The 16,849-nt window shown below is 41.6% G+C and overlaps 1 protein-coding gene across 1 annotated transcript in view; it reads left to right on the top strand.

Moving 5' to 3' along the window:
• Positions 1 to 16,849, top strand: part of col7a1l (collagen type VII alpha 1-like) — a 124,035-nt gene that overhangs the window by 94,851 nt on the left and 12,335 nt on the right. Inside the window, exons 81-96 of the mRNA XM_088347855.1 lie at positions 526 to 651; positions 1,809 to 1,880; positions 2,018 to 2,053; positions 2,118 to 2,177; positions 2,252 to 2,296; positions 2,382 to 2,417; positions 4,359 to 4,394; positions 4,458 to 4,514; positions 4,587 to 4,658; positions 5,941 to 6,012; positions 8,957 to 8,992; positions 9,065 to 9,145; positions 9,230 to 9,337; positions 9,631 to 9,693; positions 13,274 to 13,336; positions 14,188 to 14,304. Coding sequence (XP_088203981.1) covers positions 526 to 651; positions 1,809 to 1,880; positions 2,018 to 2,053; positions 2,118 to 2,177; positions 2,252 to 2,296; positions 2,382 to 2,417; positions 4,359 to 4,394; positions 4,458 to 4,514; positions 4,587 to 4,658; positions 5,941 to 6,012; positions 8,957 to 8,992; positions 9,065 to 9,145; positions 9,230 to 9,337; positions 9,631 to 9,693; positions 13,274 to 13,336; positions 14,188 to 14,304 — 1,080 coding nt within the window. The remainder of the gene's footprint in view (positions 1 to 525; positions 652 to 1,808; positions 1,881 to 2,017; positions 2,054 to 2,117; positions 2,178 to 2,251; positions 2,297 to 2,381; positions 2,418 to 4,358; positions 4,395 to 4,457; positions 4,515 to 4,586; positions 4,659 to 5,940; positions 6,013 to 8,956; positions 8,993 to 9,064; positions 9,146 to 9,229; positions 9,338 to 9,630; positions 9,694 to 13,273; positions 13,337 to 14,187; positions 14,305 to 16,849) is intronic.

The following is a 16,849-nucleotide window of genomic DNA, read 5'->3' as shown; positions in this document are numbered from 1 at the left end:
ACTCTTTATGACCCTCCCCTTTTCTGCCTCAGTGTTTTATTGAAGTCACAAGGGTGGAAAAGTACTGAGACAAAAATAATTTACCATCCCCCCCTGATACAGTACACTTCTAGACAAAGACAGGAAAACTAGGAGATGCCAAAAAGGGCCAACTGTTTAAAAATACACACTTTTGAGCAAATACGTTCAAGCCTACTTTACACACATATACATGACACCATAAAAACTTCAAAATGTTTGTGATGTTTTTTTTTTCATATATAAGGCGCACTGGATTCAAATAAATACTTAAATACAAAAAAACATGTTAACCAAAAGAGGGCGCTCAAAGACCACTGCATATGTATCTCAAAGGCAGAACAGTAACCGTATGCAATATCATTTAATTGTAACCATGCATTCACTTATGGTGTTTTATAAACATAATATATCAAATTCTAAGACACTATCCCTTTAAAGAGAAGATATATACCTTTTTATTTCAAAGGCAATCCAAATATGAGCAACTTTGAATTGTACACTCAGGGTGAACCAGGAGAGGCTGGGCCACCGGGCGCTGAGGGAATCCAAGGAATCCGCGGGATAGCAGGCATCCAGGGGCCCCCGGGAATCAAGGGACTCCCGGGAGATCCCGGAGAGCCTGGTCGAGAGGTACGGCACATGCTCACTTCTATGCTTTCAAAGCGTATGAAATAGTTAGTGTAAAGTAGGGTAGGGTAGGGTAGGTTAGGGTAGTGAAGGGTAGAGTAGAGTAGAGTAGAGTAGAGTAGAGTAGGGTAGAGTACAATAGGGTAGGGTAGAGTACAATAGGGCAGAGTAGAGTAGGTAGGATAGGGAAGGGTAGGGTACAATAGGGTAGAGTAGAGTATAATTGGGTAGGGTAGAGTAAAATAGGGTAGGGTAGAGTACGATAGGGTAGGCTAGAGTAGAGTACAGTAGGTTAGGGTAGAGTACAGTAGGGTACAATAGGGTAGAGTAGAGAACAATATGGTAGAGTAAAATAGGGTAGAGTACAATAGGGTAGAGTAAATTAGAGAATGGTCTTTATTGTCTCTATACAATAGTACAGGGGTGTCAGCCATGTGGCCTACTTTCTCTCCTTCTGTTTCTCCCTTTTTCTGTGTCTCGCTCTCGCTTTGTCATCCCTCTCTTTTTTCTCTCTACTTCTCACTTGTCTGACTCTCTCTATTTTGTTTCTTTTTTTTTCTCTTTGTCTCTATTATTCTCTTTTTTCCCTCAACCTCTTTATTTATCTTTCTCTTTGTCACGCTCTTTTTTCTGTTAAGGACTTTCTTTCCTCCTGCTCTCTTTCTTTCTTTGATTCTTTCTTTTCTCTCTCTTTCTCCCTTTTATTTGCTTTCTCTCTGTCTCTATCTCTTTAACTCTCTTTCTCTCTTTCCTTCTTACTTTCTTTCCTTTCTCTCTGTTTAAATCTTTACTTTCTCTTCTTTCTCATTCTCACTTTATCTCTCTTTCTTTACTTCCACTCTCTTATTGTCCCTCCATCTTTGTTTCTTTCTCACTTTCTTCTTTCTCATTTCATTTTCTTTCTTTCTCTCCATCCTTTTCTCTCTCTTTTTGACTACCTTTATCTCGCTATATTGTTCTTTCGCTCTCTCTCCCCCTTTCCTTTCTTTCTCTCTAATGTAACAGTTCTGCTCACACAGAGGGTTTTTTTCTCCATTGTGTGAGCTAGAAATGAGTTTGACACCCCTGCAAGAGTGCAACAAAATAGGAGGGCTTTTCCTTTCAGTGCAGAGTAAGAGAAATTAAAAAGATAACAATGTTTGTTACATGCACCGATACAGGGCGAACGAGGGAAACGTGGGAAAAATGGAACACCGGGTGTTCGGGGACCCGCTGGAGCACAGGGACCTGATGTAAGCATAGCACGATTTATTTACCTGCACAAAATAATAAAAATAAACTCAAGTGACATTTTTCAGTCACTTGAAATCTTTTGAAGCAAAAAAAGAAGTATGATTTTCTGTTAAATTGAACGTTTTTTGGGGGGCAGGGATCTCCTGGATACCCCGGCGTGAAAGGAGAAAAGGTAAATGGAATGGTGAGTTAACGAATCATGGTGATAAATTGAAAATGTTCCTGTTGTTCGGTAGGGTGATAGTATCCCTGGAGAGGAAGGGCCACGAGGTTTCACTGGGTTCCCTGGGAAAAGGGTTTGATTTCTTTCTTATGTTTTCAACACACTGTGATGTCTTCAGTGAAAAAAACCTTCTGGGTGCCATTTCAGGGTACCCAAGGGGCCCCTGGTGTCAAAGGAGGTCCGGGACTTGTAGTGAGCACCTTTGATTGGCTTTAAAATTGCTCAATTGCCTTCAATATAAGTTTTTTCAATGATCTTTCTCCGTTGTTGTTTCTAGGGCCGCAGGGGTCCCCGCGGTTTCAAAGGCTTAAAGGTAATCCCAAATTCTTAAACATGTGTAACATAAGGACATGGTTTTTGCCTAAATCTATACATATTTCATCGGTAAATTCCAATCATTTTCCAAAGTTTTTCAAGAAAATTGTCTGGGTCATCAATTGACAGTCAAAGAGTGTTTTAATCAAAGTTTTAGACGGAGAATGCCTAGGTGTTGTGTCACTGTTTGATGCAGTAATGGTACCAGAAAGGGGCGAGCAGCCACCGATAGACGGTAACAGCAGGGGGGCTAACTGGGACCTATCAAAGACAGGCGGTAGCAGCCTCGGTGGAAAAACGAGAGGCTGGCTGACCAAAATACAGTGGAGCAGCGAAGCTAACCAAGAACCGTCAGCAAAAAGCAGAAACGGCTATGCCGACGAACGTGAAATGCTCCAGGAATAAGCAAACGAAGGAAGACTGCAAAACCGGCATTAACGCCAGGTTAGCCGATCAAAAAACATGTGGTTGAGCAGCCAGGCTAACTGTGAACCAACAACAAAATGTGGCAAAAGCGATAAACGAGAACCACTTGGGAATAAACCAAAGGGAACAGCAAAACCGGTGCTAACGCTAGGTTAGTTGATCAAAAACACAGTGAACCGCCAGGTTAACTGGGAACCAACAACGAAAAGCAGCATAAGCAATATACGCGAACCCCTTGGGAAAAAAACAAGGGGCACGGAAAAAAATGGCGCTAACGCTATGTTAGCTGATCAAAAACACGCAGTGAACAGCCAGGTTAACTGGGAACCAACAACTAGAAGTGGCAACAGCGATAAACGCGAACCCCTTGAGCATAAACCAAGGGGCACAGCAAAACCGGTGCTAACATCAGGTCAGCTAATCAAAAGACTTGCAGTGAGCAGCCTGGCTAAGAGGGCACCAACAACGAAAAGCGGCAACAGCGATCAACGCGAACCCCTTGGGAATAAACCAAGGGGCACACAAAAACCAATGTTACCGCCCGGTTAGCTAATCAAAAACACGCAGTGAACAGCCAAGTTAACAGGGAACCAACAAGGAAAAGCAGCATCAGCAATAAACGCAAATCCCTTGGGAAAAAAAACAAGGGGCACGGAAAACATGGCACTAATGCTAGGTTAGCCAATCAAAGTCATGCGGTGAGCAGCCAGGTTAACCAGTAACCAACAACGAAAAGCGACAAAAGCGATAAACACGAACCCGTTGGGAATAAACCAAGGCGCACAGCAAAACCTGTGCTAACGCCTGGTTAGCTGATCAAAAACACCCGGTGAACAGCCAGGCTAACCGGGAACCAACAACAAAAAACTGCAAATGCGATAAACACGGACCTGTTGGAAATAAACCAAGGGGCACAGCAAAACCGGTGCTAACGCCAGATTAGCTGATCAAAAACACGCGGTAAGCAGCCTGGCTAACTAGGAGCCAATAACGAAAAGCAGCAACAGCGAGAAACGCGAACTCCTGTCTCTCCAACGCGCTAAGAACGTTGACAGTTATATTATTCAACATCTCGTGCATCCATTCAATATAGTTGGTGTAAAGTGTAAAGAAGAGGCGATCCGTTTCTTTTGAAATGGAAGTGGAATAAGAAAGCTTGATGCGGTTGAGAAATTGGTTGGATCGCTTTTTTTCCGCCACTTTTTACCTCGGAGGAGGAAGTCGCCTAACTCTTGAAGCCCTTTTTCCAAAAGTAGGTTAAACTTAACATTATTTATCTTTATTGAGCATATTATTTCATAAAATGTTGTTTTTTTAGTACAGAACAATACAGGTTACTTATATAAACTTAAACATACAAAATATATCACTGAAGCAACAAATTCAACTTAAAAAGTAAAAATAGTCCGGAACCTATCTTGTTCGTAAGTAGGGCAGCGTCTAATACCTTTACAGGTACACATCCTTTTCTACTTTAGCATTATGACGCTTTCATTTGTGTGTGCAACGGCAGGGCGAACGTGGGGTACAAGGTATCCGTGGAGAACAGGTAAGTTCACCTTCAACCCATCGGGTTGCCAATGGTAATAAGAGGGTTTTTTTGACACCGAAGGGGAGTGAACTTCAAATTCACGGACCCCGTGGATTAAACGGCGCGAAAGGCAACTCGGTGAGATCCCTCGACCACTTTCAACATTTTGGAGACTTTGTCTCAAGACGTCCTTGGCTTGGTTTTTCACAGGGTGAGCGAGGGTCCCCGGGGTTTGACGGTGATAAAGGAGAGAAGGGCGAGGACGGCCCACCCGGGGTTAAGGTACTACCAAAATACCGTAAATTCCGGACTCCAATCTGCTCCTTTTTTTACATTTTAAACACTTCAGATTACAATACTTACACATGCTAAACCAATCCACCGATCTTAAGCTCTCCCATCCCTTGCAAACATGACAAAGTGATAGAGAGGAGACCAAGTATTGCTACTACTACATGTAAAAATCATCATACATGCTGTTAGGAAATAAATATATTAAAATGTAGCGTTTACCAAATTATTCGAATGAGTTATCTGACTCCATTAACCAAACATATCCTTCATTCACCCACCAATGCATGCTCGTTTCTTTTAGTGAAAAGACGGACAAGAGACAGGCATTTCCACACGGGGGCAGATTTAATTTCTTAAACAAATTAACTAAGTGAATTCCATCGAATTAGCCGAATTAGTTGAACTAGTCTTCGTCGAGCCTCCTCTCTCGATTGTCCCTCTCGTTCTTCAATCTTCTGAAGTTCTTCTCCCGACCCGCGTTTCTCTCCCAAGCTGGCGTGTCGGCTCCTCCCATGGGCGGGCCGGGAACGCCTCGATGTCAGTCATGGTCAAAACATCCCTGCGCGTTTCCACGTGATCAGGGCTTTGTTCTCCAACATTGCCTGCCATCTGTGTCAGAATTCTGTTGTCAATATTCCCCAGACAAAACACGGCGCGACCTGAAGCCCACTCAATGAATATCTTTTGCATTAAATGTAATTTGTATTTGATTGTACAAAATCCCTTTTAGTCAAATGTATAAAATCCTTCAATGCCGACACTAGCTACTAAAGAGGGGAACACGATAATAATCAGGCTGACAGTTACCGGTCGGATAACAGTCTTGAAATTAAAAAAATATTTAACCAGCAAACACAAATCCCTGGAATTATTCCAAGCATTTATGTATGATGATTTTCTTATGTAAAAATAGCAATACTTGGTCTTCTTTCTATCTTTTTGTCATGGATGCAAGGGATGGGAGAGCTTGAGATCAGTTGTTTGGCTCGGGACGTTGTAATTGTACTAGCTTCTGAATCTTAGTCAGTACAATACAATGAGTCTGGTTTTGAGAATGTTTTTGTTTTAGGTGATTAAGACTGACAAATATGCAGCACGACTTGTTACTTTTCTGTACTGGACATTTCCCCGCTGATTTTTTTTTTAAATGTAAGAAATGGAGGGTTTAAAATCGGTTGTGGTTTGTAGTAAAACAAGGTTGAGTTGCTTCCTTAAATTGGAGGATGCGGCTTTAAATGTCTCACAATTTTTTAATTTTTTTTTCATCCAGGGCTTGAAAGGTGATAGCGGTATCAAGGGAGCTATGGGACGATTTGGTAGTCGAGGACCAGGCGGTCAAAAGGTTTGCAAATCCTCTCGCGATTTCACAAAGTTTTGAAAAGAAAGAACAGTGACACTACTCTAACCTGTTATGCTGACGGAAATTTTGGAGGTTTTGAGTTTTTCCTTGCCAGTATGTTGGTTTGAGATCAGGGGATAGTGTCATTGTAAGCTGTGTGAGATATTTTGTGATCAAGTGCATCTCATCTCATCTCATCAGCTGTACCGCTTATCCTTATTAGGGTCGCTGGAGCCCATCCCAACCATCTCCGGGCAGTGGGCAGGGGACACCCTGAACTGGTTGCCAGCCAATCGCAGGGCACACGGGGACAGACAACTCACTCGCTCAGTCACACCTAGGGACAATTTGGACCGGCCAATCCACCTGAAATGCATGTCTTTGGAATGTGGGAGGAAACTGGAGTGCCCGGAGGAAACCCACGCAAGCACGGGGAGAACATACAAACTCCGCACAGTAAGTCCGGTAGCTGGATTTGAACCCACTCAGGAGGTTCCCAAGAACTTAGAACTGTGCCGCACACGCGCTAACCACTGCGCCGCCGTGCTGCCCACTGATTAAGGGCATCACAAATTAATTCAAGTTTGAACAAGAGACCAGGTGGAAACATATGTTGAACTGGAGAGGGATGGGCGCCACCAGGCCGTACTTGCCTCAAACACACCACAGGAAATGGTGCTCCGTAAACCCAAAGGGTCCAACCAATTATGTTTTTTAATTTAATTTGATTTAAAATTGAAGCAGTGTTTAATCTATAATTCATGTATCTACTGTAAGTAGCTTAAACTTAACACTCAAAGTGTTAACTCGACACTCATTTCGGAGTTAAAGCTGTTTTCAATTATCTCATCTCATCTCATCTCATTAGCCGTACCGCTTATCCTCATTAGGGTCGCGGGGGGGCTGGAGCCCATCTCAGCCATCTCCGGGCAGTGGGCAGGGGACACCCTGAACTGGTTGCCAGTCAATCGCAGGGCACTCGCTCGCTCATTCACACCTAGGGACAATTTGGACCGGCCAATTCACCTGAAATGCATGTTTTTGGAACGTGGGAGGAAACCGGAGTGCCCGGAGGAAACCCACGCAAGCACGGGGAGAACATACAAACTCTGCACAGGTTGTCTGGAGCTGGATTTGAAGCTTTAACTTTAACACGGTAACACGGTAAATTCTGCTATACTTTTCAAGGCTTTCTAATATGTCTTCCTTTCTCTCTTTTTTTCTTTTTTCTTTCTTTATTTGTTGCCTTCTTGGTTCATTCGTTTCCCTTTAAATTTTTCTTTCTTTCTTTTTGGACTGTATTTATAAAGCACTTTTCAAGTAACTGAATACCCCCCAAAGCTCTTTACAATGCACTTCGTACTTACCCATTTACATGCACTACTCCATGTTCCTTCTTTCTTTATTTCCCCGTCTCCCCCTCTTTTTGTTTATTTCTCTCTCTCATTTTTCAGTTCTTGCTTTTCAATTTCTTTCCCTCATTTCTCTATCTCTCTCTCTCTCTCTCTCTTTCTCACCCTTACTTTCTTTCTTTTCTTTCTTTCTTTCTTTCTTTCTTTCTTTCTTTCCTGCTTTTACTTTAAAAAAGCTTTAGATTTGTATTTTTCATTCTTTCTTAAATTTCTTTCTCTTTCTTTTTTTCTTTCTTTCTTTCTGTCTTTCTTTCTTTCTTTATTTCTTTCTTTCTTTCTTTTACTTTAAAAAGATTTAGATTTTTTTCTGTTCTTTCTTAGTTTTCTTTCTGTTTCTCTTTTTTATTTCTTCCTTTCCTTCTCTTTTTATTTATTTATCTTTTATCTTGTTCTCTCTTCGTTTTTCTTGTTTTTACTTGAAAAAACTTTTTTATGTCTTTCTTAATTACCTTTTTGTTTATTTCTCTTTCTCATTTTCCTTTCTACGTTCTTTTCCTTCCTTTCTCTCTTTTCCTACTTTACGTTTTTTTTATCTTCTCTTCCCTCTTCTTCTTTCTCTTATAGTCTATCCCTATTTTTTTATTTTCTCTTTTACTTTTTCGCTCTCACTTTTTTTCCTCTTTATTGCTATTTGTTTTACTTTTCTCCCTTTTCAGGTGTTCTCCTTTCATTTTTCTGTTCCTTTCTTTCTTTTTTTCTTTTCTTTTATATCACTCTTTTCTTCCCTTTTCTCGTTTGTCCATTTCTTTCTTGCTTATTTTTACTTTAAAGGGCTTTAAAAGATTATTTCGTTCTTTTGTTTCTTTTTTATTTCCCCTCTATATTTTGTCTGTTTCTCTCTCTCTTTCTTGAGTTCTGCTTTTTTAGTTTCTTTTGCTCGTTTCCCTCTTTTGTTCTTTTGTCTCTTTGTCCAATTATTTTATGTCTTTCTCTCTATTTTGCTTTTACTTTAAAATGTTTAACAATGTTTCTTTCTTTTGGTCTTTCATTCTTTGTTTGTTTCTCTCCTCTTTTGTTATCTTTCTTTCCTTTCTTTTGCCGCTTTCCCCGCTTCCCTTTTTTCTATAATTCATTATTTTCTCACTTTAATATCCTCCTTTCCTGTTATGTGTTCTCTGTTTTTCTCTATCAGTAAGTCTTTGTGCTTTCTATTTTTCTTTCATTCTTACCATGTATTTCTTTTCTTTCTTTCTTTCGTTCTTTCGTTCTTTCTTTCGTTCTTTCTTTCTTTCTTTCTTTCTTTCTTTCTTTCTTTCTTTCGTTCTTTTTCTTTCTTTCTTTCTTTCCTTCCTTTTCATTCTTTCTTTCCTTCTTTCGTTCTTTCTTTCATTCTTTCATTCATTTTTAACCAACTACAATTTTCTATTTTCAATGTCCTTGAGAGTTTTTGAAAAATGACTGTGAAACTTTTATTATTATGTCTCCTTTTAGTAATTATATTACAGTATTTTGTTTTTTTACAATGTGTAGAGTGCACTGAGTCACTAATGGTATGCAATCTATGCAATATTTCTTAATATAAAATACATTTTCAGGGTGATCCAGGAGAACCAGGCGACCTTGGAGTCATGGTAAAACCTCACAATGATTTGACTGTATACTTAGATCAAACACCCATGACTATGTCTGATATCATCCTTTAGGGTCGCCCAGGAATTGACGGTGTGAATGGCATCAAAGGGGACAAAGGAGACCTGGGACTGCAAGGTCAGAAGGGTAATCAGGTACAGGACCAAAACTATATCCTTTAAAATCACCTGAAATCTTACCACTTAAGCATCATGCTTATTCATTTTTGCAAATTGTAGGGTGATCCTGGTGAAAAGGGGTCCACAGGAGAGACAGGAGCCAAGGGAGAAAAGGGATTCCGGGGTATCCCGGGAGGTTTTGGGAGTCCCGGTTTCAATGGTGAAAAGGTTTGTCACTGATATGGACTCCCTCCTGTCCCGATTTTTGCTCCCGTCTTTCTCTGGCTATGACCTGTTTTGATCCTGACCACATCTGCTCTCCCGTCCCGACTTACGACCCGTTTTTCATCCCGACCACGTCTAATCTCCCGTCCCGGCTTACGACTTGTTTCTGACCCCGACCACGTTTTTGCTCTCCTGTTCCTGCTATCGACCTGCTCTTCCGTCCTTGACGCCGCCATCGCTCGCTACCGTCACAAATATTGCGAGACCAGGAGTTTACTGTAATTGTTTCTCAACAGGGAGAAAGTGGATCACCGGGTTCTCCTGGTCTACCTGGTCTGAATGGATTAACGGGAAGAAAGGTAGATTAGCCACACAACTGTAATGCTAGCAAACAACCATACTGAAAACACAAAAATCAAAGCAAACATGAACATCAACAACATAATTGTGGTCATGTTCTTTATTCTCTGCGAAGAGCAAATGTTATCAGAGCTTACTGAGGCCTTGTGATCCTCTCTTTGTGTATGCAAGGTCTTTTTTATTCAGGACCTGGTTGGGTATGCACACATAATGGCAAAGCAAAGGCAAACATGTGACATTTTGTTTCAATTCTGTGTGTTCTGGAAAGTATCCTATGGTTATGGGTTTTAACGTACAAAAATGCGTTTATTCGAGGAATCAAATCCTTGCCCTGAAGAATTCTCGTGCCGGCATGATAAGGGGGCCCTATCGTGGATGGAGAGCCGGAGTTAGCTAAGCGGCTAGCGGCGTTATAAGTCTTCGGTACCGTCCGTAATCATTGTAAATGTGAACTCTCTACCAAATAAGACAGACGAACTGGCTTTGCTGGTGAAAAAAATCAAAGCGTACAGGGAGTGCAGTTTGCTGTGTTTTACGGAAACGTGGCTCACGTCTAGCATCCCGGACGCTAACGTGGAGCTACCTGGAGCAACCCGGAACTATCCGGAGCTACCCGGCTTCAGCACTGTTAGACAGAGACATGAAAGCCTGAAGGGAAGCAGAGAGGAGGTGGACTGGCTATCTACGTGAACACGAGGTGGTGTAACCCTGGGCACAAAGATTTCCATCTGCTGCAAGGACGTCGAACTTTTGGACTAGCGTGTGGCGTCATCCACTCCGCCGTTGCTAAACTACAACACAGCACCCCGAGGCCATCCTGTTAATCTGTTAATAAACAACAAAAGGATACTGCTGGAAGTGTGAATTTCCCTACGGGGATGAATAAAGTATCTATCTATCCATCTAGTTCTTTTTTTTTGGGGGGGGGGGGGGGGGGCGTCTGTTGGTGTTTGGACCGTATTTGAAACAGGCCTTTTCTTACTTTCACTATTTTCAGGCAGAAAAATGCGTCGGTGAGTAAGAAATCACACACACCCTTTCCATGCTTGCCTGTGTTGCGAGTCCTAGAACAGTGGGGCTAAAAGTAAGATAAAAGCAGATAGGCAGGGTGGAGACAAATGATAAAGGCTCTCTGAACTCAGTTGGGCATTTTTAACGCAAACATAATTGAAAAAAATATTCTACTTTTAACATAAAGACACCTCAAACAGCCCATCCCACCATTAACATTTTTTATATGATCACGCGGCTTCAGTGAGCTTTGATACAACCCCTAGCAAAAAGTATGGAATCAGCAGTCAAACACGAAAAAAAATAGGACACAAGATTGCAATGGTCAGTTATTTTTATAGAGCAAGTACCGGGATCTGAATACGGAATCACTCAATTCTGAAGAAAAAAATATGGAATCAGTAAATTTTTAGGAGAAAATAATTGCACACCCAATCAATTTCCTTTCCTTTATTAAGCACCTGTCTTAGATTAAGTCTGCTCATTACTCAGCAGTTGAAAAGAGTGCCGTTATCACACCTTGGAGGGCTCCTGGACTTAGTGGATTGGCAAGAAGCATGGCTCCAAGAAGTAAGATGTCTCTTGAGCCCAAAGGCACGATCGTCAAACTCTACTTGTATGGTTGCCAAAGATGTGGGCTGTTCAGTCAATTGTATCGAAAATTTGGACCAAGTACAAACAGCTTGGGAAGGTTGTTAAAGTCAAGCGTATTGGTAGACTAAGGAAGACATGTAGGTGTCAAGACAAAAGACTAAAGGCCATATGTCTTGAAAACAGAAAATGTATAGCAAGACAAATGAAGAGAATGTGGGAGGAACTGTGCAAAATCACCTAAAGGAAATGGGATTTTCATATAGGAAACCATTGTTGACACTTGAACACAAATGAACAAGACTGCAATGGGTTAAGGAGAGGCAATCATGGACTGTGGATGACTGGATGAAGGTTCTTTTCGGTGATGAGTCACATATCTGCATTGGAGGAGGTGATGATGCTGGAACTTCTATTTGCTGGCTTTCCGGATGATGAACTCATTCTCCAACCTGACAATGCATCATGCCACAGAGCAAAAACTAAAAGCAATCATTGAAGACGCATCCAGTCAATGTCATGGCCTGCAAAAAACCCAGATCTCAACCCAATAGAAAATTTTTGGTGGAAATCGAAAAGAATTGAGGAAGAATACTGTTTTTCACTCATCAAGTCCATGCTTCAGAGACTATCAACTGTCATAAAAGCCCAAGGTGGTGCAACAAAATACCAGTGAAATGTTTTGATTGTTATTTTTTTGTCTGTTATTCATGATTCCATATTTTTTTTCTCTGACTTGTGTTATTGAAATGAAATAATCTGCATTTATATAGCGCTTTTCAAGTCAATGACTTCCCAAAGCGCTTTACAGTGTGCTCCATATTTCCCAATAGCGGCCTTGCAGCCATGTAGGGCGCTAACCTGCTTATTGGGGGTATTAGGGGTTCAGTGTCTTACCCAAGGACACTTCGACATGTAACACGGACGAGCCGGGATTCGAACTGGGATCCCTTGATCCCAAGACGAGCGCTCTACCTCCTGAGCTACTGCCGCCCCTTATTCTATAGTCCTTTCCCTATGCTTGCTCTATAAATGTAACATTTACTGACCGCCACAATTTTTTTGTTCATTCCTTTTAGTGTTTCTGAATGCAAAGGAGTTGCAATTTCGAAAAACTTTATTATTATTTTTTTCATGCTTTTTGTTCTACAGAATAAAACGTTGGAGTAAATACTGGTGATTCCATACTTTTTGCTAGGGGTTAAACTATTTAGAGCAGGGGTGTCAAACAGGTGGCCCGCGGGCCGGACCAGGCCCGCTAAGGGATTGAATCCGGCCCGCGAGAGAACACTCAGAGAAGCGCAAGAGAAAAATGAGCTGCAGGTTGAAATGTGTCCACTTGATGTTGCCAAAGCCAGGTGCCTCTCACAAAGACGCTGTACTTGTGTTTCTTTCTCTCTCTCTCTCTCTCTCTCTTCCTCCCTTTTTCTCTCACTCTCTGTCTGTCTCTCTCTCTCTTTCACTCTCTGTCTTTTTTTTACTCTTTCTTTGTTCCTCTTTTGTCTTTTTCTCTCTCTCTGTCTTTTTACCTTATTTTGCTCTCTCTTCCTTTTTTCCTTTTCTCTCTTTCTCTAAGTTGCTTACCCCTTTTCTTTCTCTCCTTCTCTCTTTCTATTCCTCTTTGGATTTCTTTCTTTCCCCCTCTTTCACGATTTTTCTTTTTATCCTTTTTGTTTTTCATGTTATCCCTCTCTCTCTCTCTCTCTGTTTCTCTCTTATTTGTCCCACCCTCTCTCTTTTTCTCTCCCTCTCTTTCTCTTATTCCTTTTTCTTTCTCTCTAATCTACTAGTCCGGCCCCCGAGTGAATGTTTGTTCTATCGTGTGGCCCCCGAGTTAAAATGAGTTTGACACCCCTGATTTAGAGGATACATATGTTCACAAGAAGTCTGTAGTATTATTGGTCTACATTTCACTCTTAAATGTATGAGTTCTTCATCAAACTATGACCACGTTTATGTAAGATTTTGTTCCATCAGGGCGTCAAAGGCGATGCCGGTATGGATGGTGTCAGCGGTGACCCTGGAGGAAAAGGGGAAAAGGTTTGTTCTGTCAGTAATATAACCAGGGTTGGGTAGGGTTACTTTAACTGGATTACTTTCAATTACTTTTGGATGACTCCAATACTAAATATGCTAATAAAAGACAAAAGAAACTAAATACGAATAAAATGATGACTCACAACACGTGGTAAGCTTTCTCTCCTGGCTTTGATCTCTTTGATCTCCGACAAAACTAACATAAAATGCGACCAGGGTTGGGTAGGGTTACTTTAACTGGATTACTTTCAATGACTTTTGGATGACTCCAATACCAAATATGCTAATAAAAGACAAAAGAAAGTAAATATGAATAAAATGATAACTCACAACACGTGGTAAGCTTTCTCTCCTGGCTTTGATCTCCGGCAAAACTAACATAAAATGCGACCAGGGTTGGGTAGGGTTACTTTAACTGGATTACTTTCAATGACTTTTGGATGACTCCAATACCAAATATGCTAATAAAAGACAAAAGAAACTAAATATGAATAAAATGATGACTCACAACACGTGGTAAGCTTTCTCTCCTGGCTTTGATCTCTTTGATCTCCGGCAAAACGAACATAAAATGCGACAGAAACAAAATGAAAATAAATCCACACAGCTTGCCAACATCATTTTTGCCGTTCCATGAATTCCGTTACTCCCCAAGCCTGCACAAAATTTTGTAATTTTATTCATATTTAGTCTCTTTTGTCTTTTATTAGCATATTTGGTATTGGAGTAATCCAAAAGTAATTGAAAGTAATCAAGTTAAAGTAACTCTACCTAACCCTGAATATAACAATCAAATGAGACCAAAGTTCAGAGATGTTCGGTGACTCTATGTGATTTTGGCTTTTGGTGTGGAGGGTGTGCCTGGTTTCCCAGGTTTCCCGGGATTCAAGGGCTCATTAGGACGACCTGGAACGGATGGGGGTCCGGGACAACAAGGGGATCCGGGACCCCAGGGAGAGCCTGGAGCCAAGGTGATCAATGCACCCGCAATATATGGATTCTACTTGACAAGATTTTGTTCCAAAAATAAAATCTGGACTACAGAGTGAACTATGCAAAAATAATTTAACGAAGAAAGCTATGTTTGTTTTTGTACTATAAAAATAATCTCATTCATGTCCATTTCTTATGTATGTATACCAGAGACATATCCCCTTAGTGCAGGGGTGTCAAACTCATTTTAACTCGGGGGCCACACGATAGAACAAACATTCTGTCGGGGGCCGGACTAGTAGATTAAACAGAAAGAAAAAGAAAGATAAAGAAATAAGAGAAAGAGGGAGGGAAAAGGAGAGAGCGCGGGACAAAGAAAAAGAAAAAGAGGGGGAGAGCGTGAGAAACAAAAGATAAAAAGTCGTGACAGAGGGGGAAAAGAAAGGGAGAGGAAAAAAGAAATCCAAAGAGAAATAGAAAGACAGAAGGAGAGAAAAGAGAAAAGAAAACGCGAAGGGTAGGAAGAGAGAAAGAGAAAAGAGAGAAAAGGAAAAAATGAAGTTAGAGCAAAAGAAGTTAAAAAGACACAAAGAGAGAAAGAGACAGAGCAACAAAAGAGGAGAAAAAGAGAGACAGAGAGTGAAAGAGACAGAGAGGGAGAGAAAAAGGGAGGAAGAGAGAGAGACAGAGAGAGACAGAAAGGGAAATACAAGTACAGCTCTTTGCGAGCAGCACCTGGCTTTGGCAACATCAAGCTGACATATTTCAACCGGCAGCTTGTTTTTCTCTTGTGCTTCTCTGAGTGTTGTCTCGGGGGCCGGATTCAATACCTTAGCGGGCCTGATCCGGCCCGCGGGCCGCCTGTTTGACACCTGTGCCCTAGTGGGAGGTGGCTAGAGTCAACAACACATTCCTGACTCTTTCTGGGAGATTGATACACAGGAGGGGATTCCCAGCCCCCTCGCTCAACCCAACTGATGTTTTGGGTGTCATTAGGTGACCAAACCCCCCAATTCCAACCCCTAATGCCGAGCATTAGGGAGGCAATGAGTACCAATGTTGTAAGTCTTAGGTATGACTCGGCCGAGGCTTGAACCAGCAACCTCCCGGTCTCGAAGCGGGCGTCCTACCCGCAAGGCCACCGAGCTTACATTTTTAAAAAAAACAGCGGGGAAATGTCTAGAACAGAAAAGTAGCACATTGTGCAGCACACTGTCAATCTTAATCAACTAGCACATTAGTCAATCTTAATTAATTTGGCATTAATATATAGCAGGAGTGCGACAAAAACGGTCTCAACACAAAACTCAATGTACCTGAACAACTAAAACCCAGAAGCCAGTACCAACACAACTGCCTGTACACATCCTGAGCCATGTTCTTTGTGCACAATATAAAGTACAAGAAAGAAGACCAAGTATTATAACTACTATCTATCTATATCTATACACCGAAGCCATATCCCCCTAGTGGCAGGTGGCTAGAGTCAAGAACACACACGCATTCCCCTTCGCTCCTTCCAACCTGACACCGAACCTTAAGCCCATTAAGGGTTGTTGAGTTGCTATGCCATGCAACCCTTTATCAGCAAACAGGCCCGACAACATACACTGGTTTACCCCCTCAGCATCATATGATCAATATCAGTCATTCTTAACTATCCTCCGCCATTCACATATATTCTTTGCACACACTCTTGCATCCATAGTATGAACCGACCTCACATTCAGAGTATATTTCGCCCCATCCACCCGACCATATATGGGGCTTCCTCTCATTGTACTTCATCCATTCTTTCCATATGTCCTAACCATCTCAGGGCATTTTCATCAACCCTCTCAGCAAGCTCTCTCACCACACCAGTTCTTCTCCTTACTTCCTCATTCCTTGAACTATCCAATCATGTAACTCCACATATACTACGTAAACATCTCATTCTATCTCATTCATTTGTGTATATTTTTCCTATTCTGTGAAAGACTGTGACGTCATATTAGTCGTTTATCAGTTGGATAACTACCAGCCCAATAATTATTGTGTACCCCTCCTTATTTAGGATCTAGTGTCGGCATGTATGTTTTTTTTATCTACGAGTTGCAATTCTTGGTCTCCGCTCTAGCACATGTGCGCAAGGGATGGGAGAGCTTAAGATCAGATACATGACTCAGCATGTGTACAGGTTGTTGTGATTGTACGGTGTTAGGAATTTAATAATAAAATGTACTGTTGACCAAATTGTTCGAATTAGTTATCTGACTCCATTAACCAAACACAACCTACATTCACCTAACAAAACGCTCGTTTCTTGACGGAAAAGATGGACAAGAGACCGGCATTTCCACACGGGGGCAGATTTAACTGAGTGAACTTCCTCAGATATGGCCGATTCGCCGAAATAGTGTCGCTCGAGTCTCTGTCAAGCCTCTTCTCTCGATCTTCTGCCTTTCTCCTCGGCCCACGTCTTTCCGCAAGTTGGTACGCCGGCCCCTCCCATGGGCGTGCCAGGAAAGCCCAAACGTGGGGTCCACCCCCTTGCCTCAATGTCTGGAAAAACTCTAAACAGCACAGCGTTTATCAAAACAA

The sequence above is a fragment of the Urocampus carinirostris genome, chromosome 11 (assembly GCF_059441175.1).
Source record: "Urocampus carinirostris isolate Australia breed hairy pipefish chromosome 11, RoL_Ucar_1.0, whole genome shotgun sequence".
NCBI classification, from domain to species: Eukaryota; Metazoa; Chordata; class Actinopteri; order Syngnathiformes; family Syngnathidae; genus Urocampus; species Urocampus carinirostris.
The sequence above is the reverse complement of the archived record's forward strand: the minus strand, read 5'-3'. Positions and strand labels throughout refer to the sequence as shown.